Below are 18,946 nucleotides of genomic sequence, written 5' to 3' on the forward strand. Positions count from 1 at the left end.
ATGACCACTTACCCACGACTTCGTTGCTATTGCATTCTACTCTATATTGCACTTCCTGTTCTTGCACTGTTCATTGTTTCCATTTTGCTTTTTTTTTGGCAGTTCAGTACGCCTTCCTGTTTTCATGCTTGAGGTGTTCAGCTTTCGACGGGCTATCCACTGAGCCATCTTACTAGTGAATCTGAAGGGGGTTCGATGGGGAGTTTCCCTTGTGAGATTAAGTTCAGCCTCTAATCACAGGAGCGTATGGCAGCATAGTCACTGCTCGCAGGGCACACGTTGAAGGCCTTTCTGTGACTCTCGACCGGGGGCATTTTGAGCTCCCCTAAGCTCTGAATAAGGAAAGTAGCGACAGCCTTTTACGTATGGATTGCAGACAACCGAGCGCTGCCATTAGTCAGTTGAACGTCACGTAACAGAGCACCTATTTTGGACCCAAGTAGTACGTGAAGGAGTGAATGGAATAATTGATCTAACTATCGGTTATCTAAGTATATATGGATGCGCGAAACATACTCATTTTATATTAAATCAAGTACCTAACGAAACGTGTCAACTTTTTTGTTGAAGAACGCCATTAAACTGCTATTTGAAGACAGTGCTTGATAGTAGGCTTTTGCGAATTCCACAATGAATGTGGAAATATGCAAAATATGGATGCATCGAATTGGAAGGAAATATGTATTTCCACCAGAATCTGCCAGACTTCGTGAAATGAACAAACGTTTATCTCGTGGATTACGTAACTATGATGTATTCAACATTATTTGGGACTTACAGCTTATCATTCCTTCTAACGCAACTGATAAGAGTACTGTATTCATAATCGAAGTTCGCCCGCATCTCGTGGTCGTGCGGTAGCGTTCTCGCTTCCCACGCCCGGGTTCCCGGGTTCGATTCCCGGCGGGGTCAGGGATTTTCTCTGCCTCGTGATGGCTGGGTGTTGTGTGCTGTCCTTAGGTTAGTTAGGTTTAAGTAGTTCTAAGTTCTAGGGGACTTATGACCACAGCAGTTGAGTCCCATAGTGCTCAGAGCCATTTGAACCATAATCGAAGTTCATAAGATCAATCCATCCCACAGGTTTTAATATTACTGCCTTCTCCCGTTTCGTTGATTCATAATGAAGTCGTGCAAGAGCTTTAATTTCAATTTCGTATTACATTTCGATATCCATTTCCTTTTTTAGCTTCATTTTAGACATGATCAATTTGAGTTGAATTGCAATGATGATCAGAAACTAAGTTTCATGTCTGATGTAGCTCACATTCCGATTAAGCTCAGAAAATAATTTCCAACCATACAACTATTACCAAACATGTCGAACACAGTTTATCAGTTCCAACTGTCCGTTGCAAAACCATATGATTTTGACTAAAGGAAAATTTTAAACATTGCCTGGAAACTACGAGGAAAAGTAATAAGACCAAAGCATTGTGAAAGAATGAATGTTGGTCGTCCTTAAGCATTTTTAAATCTCAGTGTTTCAGCAGCGATTAAGTAAGCAGGAGAACAAAAGATAATTTACAGTTCTGCTGCAACTTAATATTTTATACACTACGGTAATTTTCCGGTGATTTAAATTAATGACCTCGAACAAAAAAGCTGTAAAGTGTAAAGCTATCGACTGTAAACAAGATGCTTCTGTGCAGTTACGAGTGTTATTACGCTGTTAGAAAATCTGGAAGAGAGATAGCTGGACATTTGACAATAATCACAGTAACTTGCAATCAGAATTAACTTCCACAGTGGTTTTTTATGCAGGCTATCACAAGATATGCTGGAAAAACTTTACAGCGTGAGGAGTGGGTATTCAAGTTGCAGAGTCCCTATGTATTACGACAGTTACCGGGCTTATTGCTGTGTCTTGGTATTCCCGTCCCACTCGCCATAGCAATTATCGGACAGAAAATGCTCGCACCTCGTCTACTACACAAAACTCTGTCACAAAGCAACAATGACGCAGTCATGCCTGTATGTGTAAATTTAGACATAAGCGACGTAGATGAGATTTCACACGGTGGAGAACAGTCTCTGCACTATCTAACCGGGAGAACTGTAGAACAAGAAGAAAAATGCCCTAAACGATGCGTGCCGTGTATCACTTTCAGCAAGTTTACAGCCCAGGTGTGAATGAGTTCGTATATTTACCAGACTCAAAAATAATATATTACACGACCCACGACAGCATAGAAGCGTATGGGAAGCAGTGTTTAACATTGCCAAAATGACAGAAAAAGTTCTCCGTTTCAATGAAATTGGAGTAGAATTGTTACTTCAAGTACTTTAAGTAGATGCATGTAAAGCAGTCATACTCCCTCCGAGTATTCCGCCTTGTCAGCCTGTCACAGAAAAATGTACATTTATTTTTGACAAAAGATTGTATGTTTCTTGAGGAAACATAACCGCCAGACAGAGATGCACGCCTCAGCAAAACGTGGTAGTGAAAGTATAGGCAAGAGAAACGCGATAACGTTACTTTAAGTAGCAGTCGACAGGCACCCAATTTACACTCTACATTTTTTTTGCTAATTGAGTTATGTTGCTAATTATGTAAAAGATAAAGGAGTTATAATCTGCAAAATGAAGTGCTGAAGACGTTAACTTGTAAACAGAAGTACGTTTTTCAGTATCGTATTCAGTTACCCAACATCTCCTTCAAACATACGGAATGGCCGTCATACATAATACCATTATATCTAAAGCTTATACTACTCATAACAAAAGTAACTGCGGTGAAGTTTTACGGTACTGTGAAGAAAACGAAATGACATTATTTCAGTGACGTAATTACGAAAATAATCATTTTATTCGCTCCATATTTTCAGTAGAAACGAAGAAACAATTGAAAACTGTAGTTGATTCCTTAGACACTAGGGTATCACACGCACGTATAGTCCCGTTCACCTCTCCAAGAATGAGAATTTAACAGTTCTATCCATGGAGCTGGTGTAGCCGCTTAGGTCCAAAAATGCGGCCGCCGCAGAGTTGGCGGTGCTTACTTTATTCAGGGCTATATGCTTTCCTCCAACTGCGGCCCTCTTCCCACGCACGTGCATTTCCTGCTCATGGCCTGATAAATTTCGACGCCGCCGCACTGTTACATCAGTCGCTTCTTGCAGCAGTGACAAAGGCAACTAGCATCAGCTGAAGATGAACAGTTGTACCGATAAAATATTGTGAGATTTCTACTGCATCATCCGCCGACAAAACTGGTAAGTGTGTTTGAACTGTCTTCATTAAATTTCTTATTCCCTGTTGACAAGCTGTTGGAGAAGTGGCATAATGTAGCTGAATTTGTGCACAGAAACGGATCAAAAAGTAATGTTTCTGTAAAAAAGCTGAAAGCGTATAGAACTGCGAGTACGTTGAACGTCAAAATTCGAACGAAATGAAATGAAATATCCAATACCCATGGAATAGGACGCTGTATGGAAAATTAACAACATGGGCAGACTTTCATCGGAAATATTTACAGCATGGTATAAAAGTGCAAATATAGTCAGCACAGATGAAAGGCAGAATGCAATCAGAATTAGCCAAACAACTTCGCGTCAGAAAAGTAATCTTGTGCATATAGTAAAACAAATTTACATGTGCTGGCAATACACAAAACTGGAAATGGCTGTAAGATAAGCTAGCTTGGGTTAGAAGATTCTCAACAGACCATTTTGTACCGCCAATGCTCTTCAGGCAGCAGGCTCGGTACTTCCCCATATTAAAAACACACAAACACACACACACACACACACACACACACACACACACACACACACACACACACACACACAGCAATTCATTAGTTAATGGGACAGTGCGTGAGCTATGTTTTGTGAGCTATGTCAATAATAATCTGGGAGCTGACAACATAACTGCATGCCATATGCATATTAAGTGCGAATTACATAAAAATTACCAAGTGCTCAGACCACAAAAAAGAATGGAAATATGCTTTTTTTAAAAAGAATGGACACACGATAACAGCAACCATTTAAAAATACAAATGTTATGTGACAAGTTCTGTGGCGTTTTCTTTTAAATTCTGTTCCTTAATTTACATCTAAAATTAGTTCAAGGAACACAACATAGCACAGTGAATATGTCCTGCAAGAAGTAGTTAAAATCATTTCATGCTGTGAATACTTTATTGGTTGTTAATTTCATTTAAAAAGATTAATTCCTTAATGTAACAATATGAAAAATGGTTTGATAATGATTGAGTTCGTATCAACCTTTGTGTAACATTATAGTTCATTGTGTTTTAGTACAATAAGAGACACTGAAGAAGAAAGCGGGTAGAGCACTAGACTCCGTTCCTCGAGATCCCAGGTTCAATCTCAGGAAGTGGTGAGGGTTTTTTTTCTTGTTCCGGGTCCTCCAGGACGGCCTTCTGCCCACTCAGCCTGCAGTTACATGAGTATCAGGGTTCTTTCCCAGCGATGGACCCTCCGCCCTCCTACTAGTGCCGATGCGGAAGAATAATGTATTCTGCCCGCAGTCAGGCCAATAGACTGGTCGCGGGCCTCTTATAGACCTTTCTTTACTGTTAGAAAAATATACAGTTAGAAAAATGTGAACACTTTTCTCCATAGTTTCTGATGTTCGCATTGCAGTAGGCGAAATGCCAAGTCTAAAACTTTGGACTAAAGCTGTCTTGGATGTTTTATTTCTTTAAAATGATCGGTTTGGGTTCAACGTAAATCACTCTCAGATCTGGCTGTATCTATTACAAGAGTAACCCATCCAACCAATTGCAACATTTACGTGCGACATAATTGAAAACAGTGTCATATTGTCAGGAAAACAAACGAACAGTAGAGTAACAAAGCCTGGAATGCTATCGGTGAAATAGTAAAACTTTTCTAAGTCCAGCTTCCGATGTGTATGAAAAGGAAAGCTTACTATCAGCGGGCGTTGTTAGTTACGGTAGTCACACGTGGACTTCCAACGAAAAAACTATTCACAGCGGAGTTTCTCAGTCGACATTGGAGAGACGGAAGGTTGGAATTATAGGAGAGAAAGGAAAACGAGTAAATGGATCAGGGAATACATCACAGGGCAAGACATTATGACTGACGAAGTGCAGTGGCGATGGATGGAACATTTATCTAGACGAATGGATCGTAGATGAACCAACGAACTGCTATGATGGATTCCAAGAAATAGAAAAAGAACGAGGCAAACTAACGTTCAGTGGGTAGTGACATTTGAATATATGCAGGAACACCATGGATGAGTACAAGAAAGATCGTAACACATGAGAAATTCTACATCTTGCCTTTACGCAACAGAGGATATTAAATGGATAATTTACGTCGTTACTACTTTAGTAACAAACTTTTCTTGTTACATCATTTCCATTTCCGTACCACAATCGTTAAAAACGTAACTCTTATATAACACGATATTTTGTTGTCTGTGTGTGTTTAGACCCTTTTTACCAGGAACGTAAGACATATTCAGTTGAAATTTGTGTCACTAACGTCTACAGTCCCTTTACAGTGTGAAAAATTAGAACTTTTTAGTCTATAAAATCAAAAGATACAGAAATATGTGTCATATTTTGATACTCGCAAACTCACTCATCAAAACCTATAGATGAGCTACCTACACACATGTTGAGACTGGTGGTCTAGCAAAGTGAGAGCCTGGAAACAGATTGCGAGATCGAATCTCGGTCGGGCCACAGATTTTTCAATATTTGTTTTAACCTAGCCTTCACCTCTCAACGACGTGAGGAGTAGCCGAATCAACACGTCGTTCGGATTCCATGTTAAACTGTAATTCCCTTTCCCAGAGTGCGTAGCTGGGGAGGGTTATGGATACAAATCGCTGAAGTGACGTGCGACCGAAAGATTTCCATCCGGCATTGAGCCAACTGAAATCTATAAACATTACTAATGTTTGTACAGATCCCCCACAGCGAGAGTCCTTTCATTTGTCTTTTTTTTATCTGTCGTATCTCTGCAGCACAAACTCTTTCCCAAAACATTATCTCACCTAAAAATTTGTCTCATATCCCTTCAATTGCAGTAGCAGCTTTGACAGCAAAAATATTAGTGGGAAACCTACCACCGTAACTTAAATGCAGAACAGCTCATATATTACATAAGACTGGTGAGGTCCAAGTAAATGCAGAATAGAAAATATTCGTTCTAACATGCGGTGGGAGCGCAGGCCACCGGCAAAGCTGAGCTGGGCTGCGGTATGCCGACCTTGGTCTCCACGTGTTCGGGATGACACAATCACCTCATGTCGTTTAGCTGGTCGTAGCATTAGCCAACGTGTTTGTGACAGAGTGTTAAACTGTAAGAACCACAGAGCTCACGCGTTTCGTCTCTGCAGGCTGCTGGTCTGTTGCTATCTTACACCAAGCAGTTATATTCACGTCTGTGTCTACCTTATGGAGCGTGCTTCACGTACCACCGTCAGTCCCGCCCCTATTTTCCTGTTCTCTTCCCGTTTAGTGCTCTAAAAGAACGACTATCGACGAACCTCTGCATGAGCTGAACTCAAAGGATATTCTTTTAGTTTCTTTAACCTTGCTGTCCCTAGGAGCCTAGTTCCTTATCCTTAAAAAGATAATTATGTCAATGACTATTTCATTGATTTACTTTTATTGTCAGGTTATAGATATCCTTTTATGGCTTTCAGATTTCCAGACACACCATCGACTCAACTAAATGAGCCTGACATACGTTCAGTTTAAATACTTTGCTCGGAAGGCTACATCGGATGGCTTATCCCCAAATCTTTTTCCAGTAATGTTTTCACAACATTATCAGCGGCGTACGCATATATTGTTATCTGAAACGTCTGGGGAGAAACACATTCTCATCAATTTCTCCGCACTTAGAGATGTGATAGCACACCAACACACCACTCCTCGACATTGTTTTTCTTCCTTTCCTTTTTAAGCTGAGTTCTGTTTTGGAAGTAGTTTGTCTATTCATTGTACGTGTCAGCACCTAAAATTGCGGCGTTTGGTTACTCTGCTTTCTGTTGGCTCTACCTTAGTTCTTGTCGCACTGTTTCCGTTTTTAAGTAGTTTGTTCCGGAGTAGGCTTTGTTCACAGAACTTTCATTTCTGTGCTTTGTATTTTAGCTAATGCTGATACCGTGCAGATACCCAGCATCCACTTCCATGAAGTGCTAAAAAAGCCATAGCTTTTATAAAATTAAACTTGTTTCTAGTCTGGTCTTATTTTTAAACAGATATATTTAAAAATGTAACCAATTTTACGACTGAATCATTGTTACTGTATAAGCCAATTTCACACTCCAAATAACTGAAGAATGATACTTGTTCTAAAATCAAATTATCCACAATGATTTCGTTTTAGAAATCTCAGAATCGTTTTGCTTAAAAAGGTAATTCGGATGGTTCAGGGCACGTTGGGAGTCGCCTTTTTCTTCAAAAATCTAGACAATCTGCATGAATTGGAACATTAACGTGGTGTCTTGATATTTTAATATGTTTTCGTATGTGTTGCCTCCAATTTAGCATGTCATTAATATAGGTATTAGAGTGGGTGATATTTTGCATCCTCGTCAGATACTCCTGTATTTATTAAAATGTCTTCCTCTCTTTCACGTATCTTTTTTATAAATTTTTTATTATTTTTTCTTATGGTCTTTACCAATTTTCTGAGATCCATAGATTCTCGTTATGGCCCAAATGTTGTTTCTGTTCACGTTGTCAAATACTTTAACCAGACGTATAAAAGCTATTTTACTATAAAATTTGTCAAATAAACATCTGGCACTACTTCCATGAATCAATTTCTTGAAACATGTATTCACGGGACAAACTACAAAATATGGCACGTAATCTTCATTAAGCCGTATTTCGAATGATTTATGTTCTCTGTTAAGAGACACTCCGGGATCGCCGTGCGTGTTAAATCGCCGCTTCCGGGGCAGGGGGTTGCGCCTGTCCTTAGTTCGAATCCACCTGGCGGATTCACGATGAGAGCCGGCGTGCCGGCTTTCCCACATCCTGCTAGGTGAATACCGGCTGGTACCCCGCTCACCTGCACGCACAAAGTTGGGGTACACGCATACCATTCCGGGGGAGGGGATAACGTGGTGGCGACAGGAAGGCCATCTGGCCACCCCTTGAATTAATTAACCATGCCAAATCCGTTTCTGACCATCCTGACTGCTAGGATGCGGGACAAAGGGAGAAAGGGAGAAAATTGTGTTCTTGATTCGCATTGGTTCATATTTCGTACAATGTTACATAAATTCATTGGATTTCATTCTGTTGTTCGTGGTTGTAAATCACCCGCAACGTGAGGTTACGTGTTTCGACGTCACAAATTTCGTCCTGCTCCATGTTCTAGTTCGCACTTCAAATGAGGAAGATTAAGGTGCGCGCGCGCGCGTCTTAGTACACTAAGTGATCAAAAGTATCCGGACACCCCCCAAAAAAAAAAACACGTTTTTCATATTAGGTGCATTGTGTTGCCACCTACAGCCAGGTACTCCGTATCAGCGACCTCAGAAGTCATTAGATATCGTGAGAGAGCGGAACTCACTGACTTCGAACGTGGTCAGGTGACTGGGTGTCGGTTGTGTCCTACATCTGTACCCGAGATTTCCACACTCCTAAACATCCCTAAGTCCACTGTTTGCGATGTGATAGTGGAGTGGAAACGTGAAGGGACACGTACAGCACGAAACCGTACAGGCCGACCTCGTCTCCTGACAGAGACCGCCGACACTTTAAGAGGGTCGTAATACGTAACAGGCAGACATCTATTTAGACCATCACACAGGAATTCCTAACTGCATCAGCATCCACTCCAAGTACTATGACAGTTAGGCGGAAAATGAGAAAACTTAGATTTCGTGGTCGAGCGGCTGCTCATAAGCCACATGTCTTGCCGGTAAATACCAAACGACGCCTCGCTTGATGTAAGAAACGTAAACATTGGACGACTGAACGTGGAAAAACTTTGTATGGAGTCACGAATCACGGTACATAATGTTGCGATCCGAAGGCAGGGTGTGGGTATGGCGAATGCCCAGTGAACGTCATCTCCCAGCGTGTGTAGTCCCAACAGTAAAATTCGAAGGCGGTGGTTGAAACGCCTGGTTAAATCCGCAGGACAGAACAGGTAGTTGGAGTTGTGGAAAGGAGCCGAAAATGAGCGGCTGTCAGTCACACTAACACACAACTTTATTTAGTTGCCCAAACTTTACAGCGCAAATTTCCGAGCTTGACTCTCGACTGAATATGTCACACAATATTATGGCTTAAGGGCACAACCTCTTTAATTTTTAAAACACAACTACAATAAATTTTCAAAAGGCGGAAAGCGCAAGGTTTTATCCTTAAATAATATTTCAAATGAGGCTGAAGGCCCCAACAATGCAAGACTTGACAAGTAATGAACTTTCAATTTTAAAACTGCTGAAGGCTCATTATTTAAAACCCAGCTGAAAGCATACAAATTCAAACCATCGGCTACGAGTCATTAAAATACACAATCAAACACTAAAAAGAAAAGGTAGTACAGCCAGCGGCGCTCAAAAGTTTCTGTGGGTCGGTCTGCACTTTAAATATTAATGTTCGCTTAGGGGAGACAGGTAGTCGGCCCAACTATATCCGATCCACCGGCAACCCAACCTAGAGACAGTCAACGGATCCACCTACAAGACGACTTGCTTTCCACCTGACCAGTACACAAGGAACACCAAAGCCAAAACGTAAAAGGCGTAGCCGCCCACAACCAAGTATGCATAAGCTGTCAAAACTACACACACGTATTGAACAGCGACGACACCGTGAGGAAAGGACACTGCCTGAATTTTATGTCGGCGGCCAGGGCAGGTAAGCGAAACGCTAACGACCACGTGACAGAAAATTCCGATGGTGCACTTGGACTTCAAATAACCAAAATACAGTTAAACTCTACCAGATGGTGGCCAAACTTTCGCCAACTCTAACATCCGCTGTTGCTCACGGGAATACCCCCAACAGCTGACCATGAAAACCAACAGCACAATGTGAACAGATTGGCTTCGGGAATTAAATCACCACTCATCTTTGATGTCCTGGGTCGGTGAGCCACGAACCCCGTAGCAATCTGAACAGCTCCCACGCACTCCTACACTGCACAGAGACCGCCAGCTGGCCCGGCCCATTGCGCCGTGCGAAGATTTCCTGGCTGATCGACACCAACCGACCTACTGCCGCACACGGGCTAGCCAGAAACTATAAGCACCAGACCAAAGATAGTACAATATCGATACATACCGCTGCTGCCACAAGTACAAAGAGGAAGAATCATGGCATAACCACAATAGCCGTGGAAAACCAAACGCAGAGTAACAGTAAAGGTTTAAACCATCCCAAAAGCAGGGGCCAGCACGGCTCAGTGGTGTTATGGTGTGGTCTTGTTTTTCATGGAGGGAACTTGCACCCCTTGTTGTTTTGCGTGGCACTATAACAGCACAGGCCTACATTGATGATACAAGCACCTTCTTGCTTCCCACTGTTTAACAATTCGGGGATGGCGACTGCATCTTTCAACACGATCGAGAACCTGTTCATAATGCACGGCCCGTAGCGAAGTGGTTACAGGACAATAACATCCCTGTAATGACTGGCCTGCACAGAGTCCTGACCTGAATCCTATAGAACACTTTGGGATGTTTTGAAACGCCGACTTCCTGCCCGGCACCACCGACCAACATCGATACCTCTCCTCACTGCAGCAATCCGTGAAAAATGGGGTGCCATTCCCCAAGAAACCTTCCAGCACTGATTGAACGTATGCCTGCGAGAGCGGAAGCTGTCACAAAGGCTAAGGGTGGGTCAAAACCATAGTGAATTCCAGCATTACCGATGGAGGGCGCCACGAACTTTTAAGTCATTTTCAGCCGGGTGTCCGGATACTTTTCATCACATAGTGTATGTGCCGCCCCCTCCCCCCCCCCCCCCCATGAACCATGGACCTTGCCGTTGGTGGGGAGGCTTGCGTGCCTCAGCGATACAGATGGCCGTACCATAGGTGCAACCACATTGGAGGGGTATCTGTTGAGAGGCCAGACAAAAGTGTGGTTCCTGAAGAGGGGCAGCAGCCTTTTCAGTAGTTGCAGGGGCAACAGTCTGGATGATTGACTGATCTGGCCTTGTAACACTAACCAAAACGGCCTTGCTGTGCTGGTACTGCGAACGGCTGAAAGCAAGGGGAAACTACAGCTGTAATTTTTCCCGACGGCATGCAGCTTTACTGTATGGTTAAATGATGATGGCGTTCTCTTGGGTAAAATATTCCGGAGGTAAAAATAGTCCCCCATTCGGATCTCCGGGTGGGGACTACTCAGGAGGACGTCGTTATCAGGAGAAAGAAAACTGGTGTTCTACGGATCGGAGCGTGGAACGTCAGATCCCTTAATCGAAAAGGTAGGTTAGAAAATTTAAAAAGGGAAATGGATAAGTTAAAGTTAGATATAGTGGGAATTAGTGAAGTTCGGTGGCAGGAGGAACAAGACTCTTGGTCAGGTGAATACAGGGTTATAAATACAAAATCAAATAGGGGTAATGCAGGAGTAGGTTTAATAATGAATAAAAAAATATGAATGCGGGTAAGCTACTACAAACAGCATAGTGAACGCATTGTTGTGGCCAAAATAGACACGAAGCCCACGCCTACTACAGTAGTACAAGTTTATATGCCAACTAGCTCTGCAGATGATGAAGAAATTGATGAAATGTATGATGAGATAAAAGAAATTATTCAGGTAGTGAATGGGGAAAAAAATGTAATAGTTATGGGTGACTGGAATTCGAGTTAGGTTAAGGGAGAGAAGGAAATATAGTAAGTTAGTAAGTGAATATGGATTGGGGGTAAGAAATGAAAGAGGAAGCCGCCTGGTAGAATTTTGCACAGAGCATAACTTAATGATAGCTAACACTTGGTTCAAGAATCATAAAAGAAGGTTGTATACGTGGAAGTATCCCGGAGATACTAAAAGGTATCAGATAGATTATATAATGGTAAGACAGAGCTTTAGGAACCAGGTTTTAAATTGTAAGACATTTCAAGGGGCAGATGTGGATTCTGACCACAATCTATTGGTTATGAACTGTAGATTAAAACTGAAGAAACTGCAAAAAGGTGGGAATTTAAGGAGATGGGACCTGGATAAACTGACTAAACCAGAGGTTGTACAGAGTTTCAGGGAGAGCATAAGGGAACAATTGACAAGAATGGGGGAAATAAATACAGTAGAAGAAGAATGGGTAGCTCTGAGGAATGAAGTAGTGAAGGCAGCAGAGCATCAGGTAGGTAAAAAGGCGAGGACTAGTAGAAAACCTTGGGTAACAGAATAAATATTTAATTTAATTGATGAAAGGAGAAAATGTAGAAATGCAGTAAATGATGCAGGCAAATAGGAATACAGACGTCTCAAAAATGAGATCGACAGGAAGTGCAAAATGGCTAAGCAGGGATGGCTAGAGGACAAATGTAAGGATGTGGAGGCTTATCTCACTAGGTGTAAGATAGATACTGCCTACAGGAAAATTGAAGAGACCTTTGGAGAAAGGAGAACCACTTGTATGAACATCAAGAGCGTAGATAGAAACCCAGTTCTAAGCAAAGAAGGGAAAGCAGAAAGGTGGAAGGAGTATATAGAGGGTCTACACAAGGGCGATGTACTTGAGGACAATGTTATGGAAATGTAAGAGAATGTAGATGAAGATGAAATGGGAGATACGATACTGCGTGAAAAGTTTGACAGAGCACTGAAAGATCTGAGTCGTAACAAGGCCCCGGGAGTAGACAACATTCCATTAGAACTACTGATGGCCTTGGGAGAGCCAGTCCTGACAAAACTCTACCATCTGGTAAGCAAGATGTATGAGACAGGCGAAATACCCTCAGACTTCAAGAAGAATATAATAATTCCGATCCCAAAGAAAGCAGGTGTTGACAGATGTGAAAATTACCGAACTATCAGTTTAATACGTCACAGCTGCAAAATACTAACGCGAATTCTTTACAGACAAATGGAAAAACTGGTAGAAGCTGACCTCAGGGAAGATCAGTTTGGATTCTGTAGAAATGTTGGAACACGTGAGGCAATACTGACCCTACTACTTATCTTAGAAGAAAGATTAAGGAAAGCATTTGTAGACTTAGAGAACGCCTTTGACAATGTTGACTGGAATACTCTTTCAAATTCTAAAGGTGGCATGGGTAAAATACAGGGAGCGAAAGGCTATTTACAATTTGTACAGAAACCAGATGGCAGTTATAAGAGTCGAGGGGCATGGAAGGTAAGCAGTGGTTGGGAAGGGAGTGAGACAGGGTTGTAGCCTCTCCGCAATGTTATTCAACCTGTATATTGAACAAGCAGTAAAGGAAACAAAAGAAAGATTCGGATTATGTATTAAAATCCATAGAAAAGAAATAAAAACTTTGAGGTTCGCCGATGACATTGTAATTCTGTCAGAGACAGCAAAAGACTTGGAAGACCAGTTGAACGGAATGGACAGTGTCTTGAGAGGAGGATATAAGATGAACATCAACAAAAGCAAAACGAGGATAATGGAATGTAGTCGAATTAAATCGGGTGATGCTGAGGGAATTAGATTAGGAAATGAGACACTTAAAGTAGTAAAGGTGTTTTGCTATTTGGGGAGCAAAATAACTGATGAAGATCGAAGTAGAGAGGATATAAAATGTAGACTGGCAATGGCAAGGAAAGCGTTTCTGAAGAAGATAAATTTGTTAACTTCGAGTATTGATTTAAGTTTGGACAAGAAGAGAATAGAAGCTTTCGAAATGTGGTGCTGCAGAAGAATGCTGAAGATTGGATGGGTAGATCACATAACTAATGAGAAGGTATTGAATAGAATTGGGGAGAAGAGGAGTTTGTGGCACAACTTGACGAGAAGAAGGGACCGGTTGGTAGGACATGTTCTGAGGCATCAAGGGATCACAAATTTAGCATTGGAGGGCAGCGTGGAGGGTAAAAATCGTAGAGGGAGAGCAAGAGATGAATACACTAAGCAGATTCAGAAGGATGTGGGTTGCAGTAGGTACTGGGATATGATGAAAATTGTGCAGGATAGGGTAACATGGAAAGCTGCATCAAACCAGTCTCCGGACTGAAGACAACAACAACAACAACAACAGTGTATGTGCATAGTCCAACGGCAGAGGAGCCGTATTCACAAGGGAAGTATGCGCTGATCGAGCTACCGAAAACTAACAACCGCGGCTACGAGCCTCGTTAACGGCATACGTGACCACCAGCATTCGATAAGCTGCCTTACCGCAGCTGGCCGAAGCGGCACATTAAAAGTCTGCGCCGGCCAGTGTGGCCGTGCGGTTCTAAGCGCTTCAGTTTGGAACCGCGTGACCGCTACGGTCGCAGGTTCGAATCCTGCCTCGGGCATGGATGTGTGTGATGTCCTTAGGTTAGTTAGGTTTAAGTAGTTCTAAGTTCTAGGGGACTGATGACCACAGCAGTCGAGTCCCATAGTGCTCAGAGCCATTTGAACCATTGAAAGTCTGCCCGTAATGCGTCTCCGTCTCGTCATAGAACAACCACGTTGCAGACTTTTGAGGAGATGAGTTTAGACAGAGGACCCAGTGAACTGATTCGACGTCATTCAGTTTCAAGTTGTTAATAATGTCCTAAAAGACCAAAACCTGCACGATTGTCCAAAGGAGCTTGCCATCGTAATTCAAAAGCATAGGCACTGCAAATCGGATTTATCCGCCGACACCGGGCAAATGACTTCCAATAAAGTGTCTTATTGTACGGGAATATACACAATGGGTGTAAGAGCATAGATTTTAGACGCATGATTGACGACATATAGAAGTTTGTGTCTGGCCGTGAGTCGTGCACAGATAGCCAAATGGTAAAGCGACCGCTCGTGAGAAGCGTGAAATACGGGTTTGAGCCCCGATCCGGCACATTTTCGGTGTCATTCCATTCTACAGCTGATGGTTGTCCATATAGATCAGCACAGTTTTTAATAGTGGTTGGATGTATATTTCAATGATGTTACTGGAAAAATATTGAACTGTTCATAAAATAAATACGCAAGTACACTGAAGAACCAAAGAAACTGGTACACCTGCCTAATATCATGTAGGGTCCCCGCGAGCATGCAGAACTGCCGCAACATGAAGTGACATGGACTCTACCAGTGTCTGAAGTAGTGCTGAAGGGAACCGACGCCATGAATCATGCAGGCCTTTCCATAAATCCGTTAGAGTACGAAGGGGTGGAGGTCTCTTCTGAACAGCCCGTTGCAAGGCATCCCAGATATGCTCAATACTGTTCATGTCTGGGCAGTTTGGTTGCCAGGGAAGTGTTTAAACTCAGAAGCGAATTCCTGGAGCCACTCTATTGCAATTCTGGGCATGTGGGGTGTCGCATTGTCCTCCTAGAACTGCCCAAGTCCTTCGGGATGCACAATGGACATGAATGGATGCAGGTGATCAGACAGGATGCTTACGTACGTGTCACCTGTCAGAGTCGTATCTAGACGTATCAGGAGTCCCGTATCACCGTATCACTCCAACTGCACGTGACCCACACCGTTACAGAGCCTCCGCCAGCTTGAAAGCCCCCTGCCGACTTGCAGGGTCCCTGGATTCATGACGTTTCCTCCATACCCGTACGCGTCCATCCACTCGATACAGTTTGAGACTCGTCCGACCAGGTAAAATGTTTCCAGTCATTAACAATCCAATGTCGGGTTGACTCGCCCAGGTGAGGCGTAAAGCTTTGTGTCGTGCAAGCATCAAGGGTACAAGAGTGGGCATTTCCCGATCTGGCACAAATTTTCATTGTTGTCATTCCATTCTACAGCGGATGGTTGTCCATATAAATTAGCGCAGTTTTTAATAATGCTTGCAAACAACATTTAAATGGAGTTACTTGAAAAATATTAAACTGTTCATAAAATAAATGTACAAGTATGACAAAAAAATGAAGTACTGATGATGTTCAAAAATGGTTCAAATGGCTCTGAGCACTATGGGACTTTACATCTATGGTCATCAGTCCCCTACAACTTAGAGCTACTTAAACCTAAGTAACCTAAGGATAGCACACAACACCCAGTCATCACGAGGCAGAGAAAATCCCTGACCCCGCCGGGAATCGAACCCGGGAACCCGGGCGTGGGAAGCGAGAACGCTACCGCACGACCACGAGCTGCGGACACTCATGATGTGTTCATTCGTTGTGGCAATGTGGAGAACGCGATGTTTTGGCAGACAATTGAATAATGAAAAAGACGTAAAAGACACAGAACGTCAAATGCAATAGATACAGATATATAGCTTTTAGGGACGATAGCTATAGTGCAATTTTATCGTCTGAGATACTGTTTGTTAAAATTGCATGAAGTGTTTAAAAGCTTTTAATTCAGAGGTTCATTGTGTAAATGTTTATTCGCTGTGAAATATTAATTCTGTGGTTTTACAGATAGCGATATATTATTCTGTCACTGGACATGACTCCTGTATCTGATGCCGCTGACGCTTCGCGAGTGTAGTAGAGTTGACATTGTCGAATATGGAAGAACTGTAACTTAGCCATCTTTAAGACTGTCCGCCATTTCTTGGAGCATCGTCTGTGCTCTTGAGCAACCGAACGTCATCAGAATTTCCCATACTGTGGTTTACCCTCACATCCCGTCCTTTAGTCTACTCCGCACCTGCGTTCGCAAGCAACGGTCGCTGTCTCTGGACCTCCCGCGGCGCCTTCACGGCCCCGGAGCTGTCCACCAGCGCTCAGCCGTACAGAAGATTCATCTTACCTCAGACCAGTACTGGGCGGCAGTTTAACTCGCCTAAATATGCGTAACGTTACATCATGATCTCTTCCTATGTGGCTGTCACGCCTTCGGCTTCTTAAAAAAGGCCTTGAAGGGTCGATAATTCCTGTCTGACTAGGACGTGCGACAGGCAGTTACGGACTGCTTCATGCAGCAGGACAAGTGCTTTTTCAAACAGGTATCTTCAAACTTGCGCGTCGTTGGGGTGATTATCTCAGAGCTCACGGTGATTGACCTACCGATTCTGGACTGTACAGCCTGAGCCGTGAGTGGGTCATGTTCCCGCCATCATGTTCTTTACATCCTGTTTTAACGTACTTCCACCTCACTACTTTAATTTGAATTACTGGTGTCACTGAGTTGCTGCTATGCCTGACCGTGAGCGGCGCTAGCAGCGCGTATCCATATATATACCTTCTCGTAGTACCTTTGCTCGACTGCTATTACTTCCCAGTCGTTGTCTGTCGTAAGCCAGGTCGGGTCGCGAGTTCGGGCTGCCAGTCAGTTGGAATGCGTCTGGAGCGCAATCTGGACCTGCCATTCGGGGAGTTTCAATGCGGCACTAGTGCAGTAGGGTTGGAGCAGTGAGGTCTGCGTCGACATGGCTCGCCCGACCATTGCCGCCACGCATCACTTGAGTCGGGCCACCGTCTTGGTGGATCGTCGGTCGGTCGTCCTACCGGACGACGCGTTTTGGCTCGCTGATCGTTCATGAGTCGGCTGTGTGCGTGTGCATCGACTCCAGATTTGTCTTCGTGCGTGCTTGGTTAGTGTTTGGCATCGTTCAGGTCTTCGTGCAAGTGTGTCAGGTTGTGGGGGTAATTAGCGTCATTTCTACTAACGACTATTTTAGATAATGTCGACATTCTGAGAGCAGTCGGTCGGTGGATGCGGACCAGGGAGGATATCTCCGTGTGGCGCAGTCGGCTGGGTCCGCTGGTGGTCCCTGCGCAGTAGCGGGGTGTGTGGAGTTGTCCGATCGCTACGAGCTTCGTGGCTCACCGACCCAGGACGTCTAAGTTGAGTGGTGTCTTAAATACCCAAGCCACGTCCGTTCATGTTGTGTGGTTCGTTTCGGGGTTCGCTGTTGGGGAGCTTTTCCTGTGAGCAACACCGAGTGTTTCTAGTGGTGAAATCGAGCCGCCGTGCAGTGGAATTAACTATATTGGTTCACTACAATTCAAGTGTACCAGCGGAAATTTCTGCCTTATGGCCGTTAGTGTTCCAGTTACCTGCCCTGGCCACTAACATAATTTCAGGCAATCCTTTCCTCACCTGTTGTCCCTGTCCAACACGGTGTGTAGTTTTGACAGCTTAATACATATTTCATTGTGGATAATCACGTCCGTAACAGTTTGGTCCTTGAGTTCGTGTACTGATTGGAAGCTAGCAAGTCGTTTGGTCGGTCGGACCGTGACTGTCTCTTGGTTGGGTTACCGACGGATCATGTGTAGTTGGGCCCGCCACCTGTCTCATCTAACTGAACGTTAATGTTTCGAGGACAGGCATGTAGCGCGTATTTTGGCAATGTAGATTGCTTTAGTGCACAACGTAGCTGGTTTGATAACTACGAGTAACTAATATTTCTGCACCAACGTTTAGACAGCCTTTTCTCTCTAGCAAGAGTGCAGTTCTGGAGGTTTGAAAGTTCAGACAAACACTGCACAGAAGTTACGTGCACTTCGAATATAGATCGTTTGCTTGAGAGCAGTTCAGTTTGTCAGCAGACAGCAGAGCGTTTACTCACTGAGCGACTGCCCCAGTCCCTCGTGGCTGGTGCTCCCGATGAGCCACGGCACCTGGTAGCCGTACTGGCCGATCATCTGTATCATCTGCTCCACAGGCAGCGTCACGAACGTGCGGTTGCGCGGCATGTACGGCTCCGTCACCGGCACGAACGGCATCGTCAGGTCCGTGCTCCAGTCCTGCGGAATATACACCGGGGTATCACCACACAAGAGTAGTTTCCTTCAGTCATACACGAGTAAAATATTTCTTCTGCTGGTAATACATCGTACTGTAATAAATTTTGTGCTACGTGTTCTACATCTACATCATCTTCTTCCATCTGTACTCCAGAACTCACCGTGTGGTGTGTGGCTGAGGGGAAGAGGGGGGGGGTGGATG

The 18,946-nt window shown here is 43.6% G+C and overlaps 1 protein-coding gene across 1 annotated transcript in view; it reads right to left on the reverse strand.

Moving 5' to 3' along the window:
* LOC126188621 (venom carboxylesterase-6-like) overlaps positions 1 to 18,946 on the reverse strand; it is a 113,551-nt gene that overhangs the window by 20,692 nt on the left and 73,913 nt on the right. Inside the window, exon 6 of the mRNA XM_049930223.1 lies at positions 18,567 to 18,744. Within this exon, the coding sequence (XP_049786180.1) occupies positions 18,567 to 18,744 (178 nt within the window). The remainder of the gene's footprint in view (positions 1 to 18,566; positions 18,745 to 18,946) is intronic.

This window comes from Schistocerca cancellata, chromosome 5 (genome assembly GCF_023864275.1).
Source record: "Schistocerca cancellata isolate TAMUIC-IGC-003103 chromosome 5, iqSchCanc2.1, whole genome shotgun sequence".
NCBI classification, from domain to species: domain Eukaryota; kingdom Metazoa; phylum Arthropoda; class Insecta; order Orthoptera; family Acrididae; genus Schistocerca; species Schistocerca cancellata.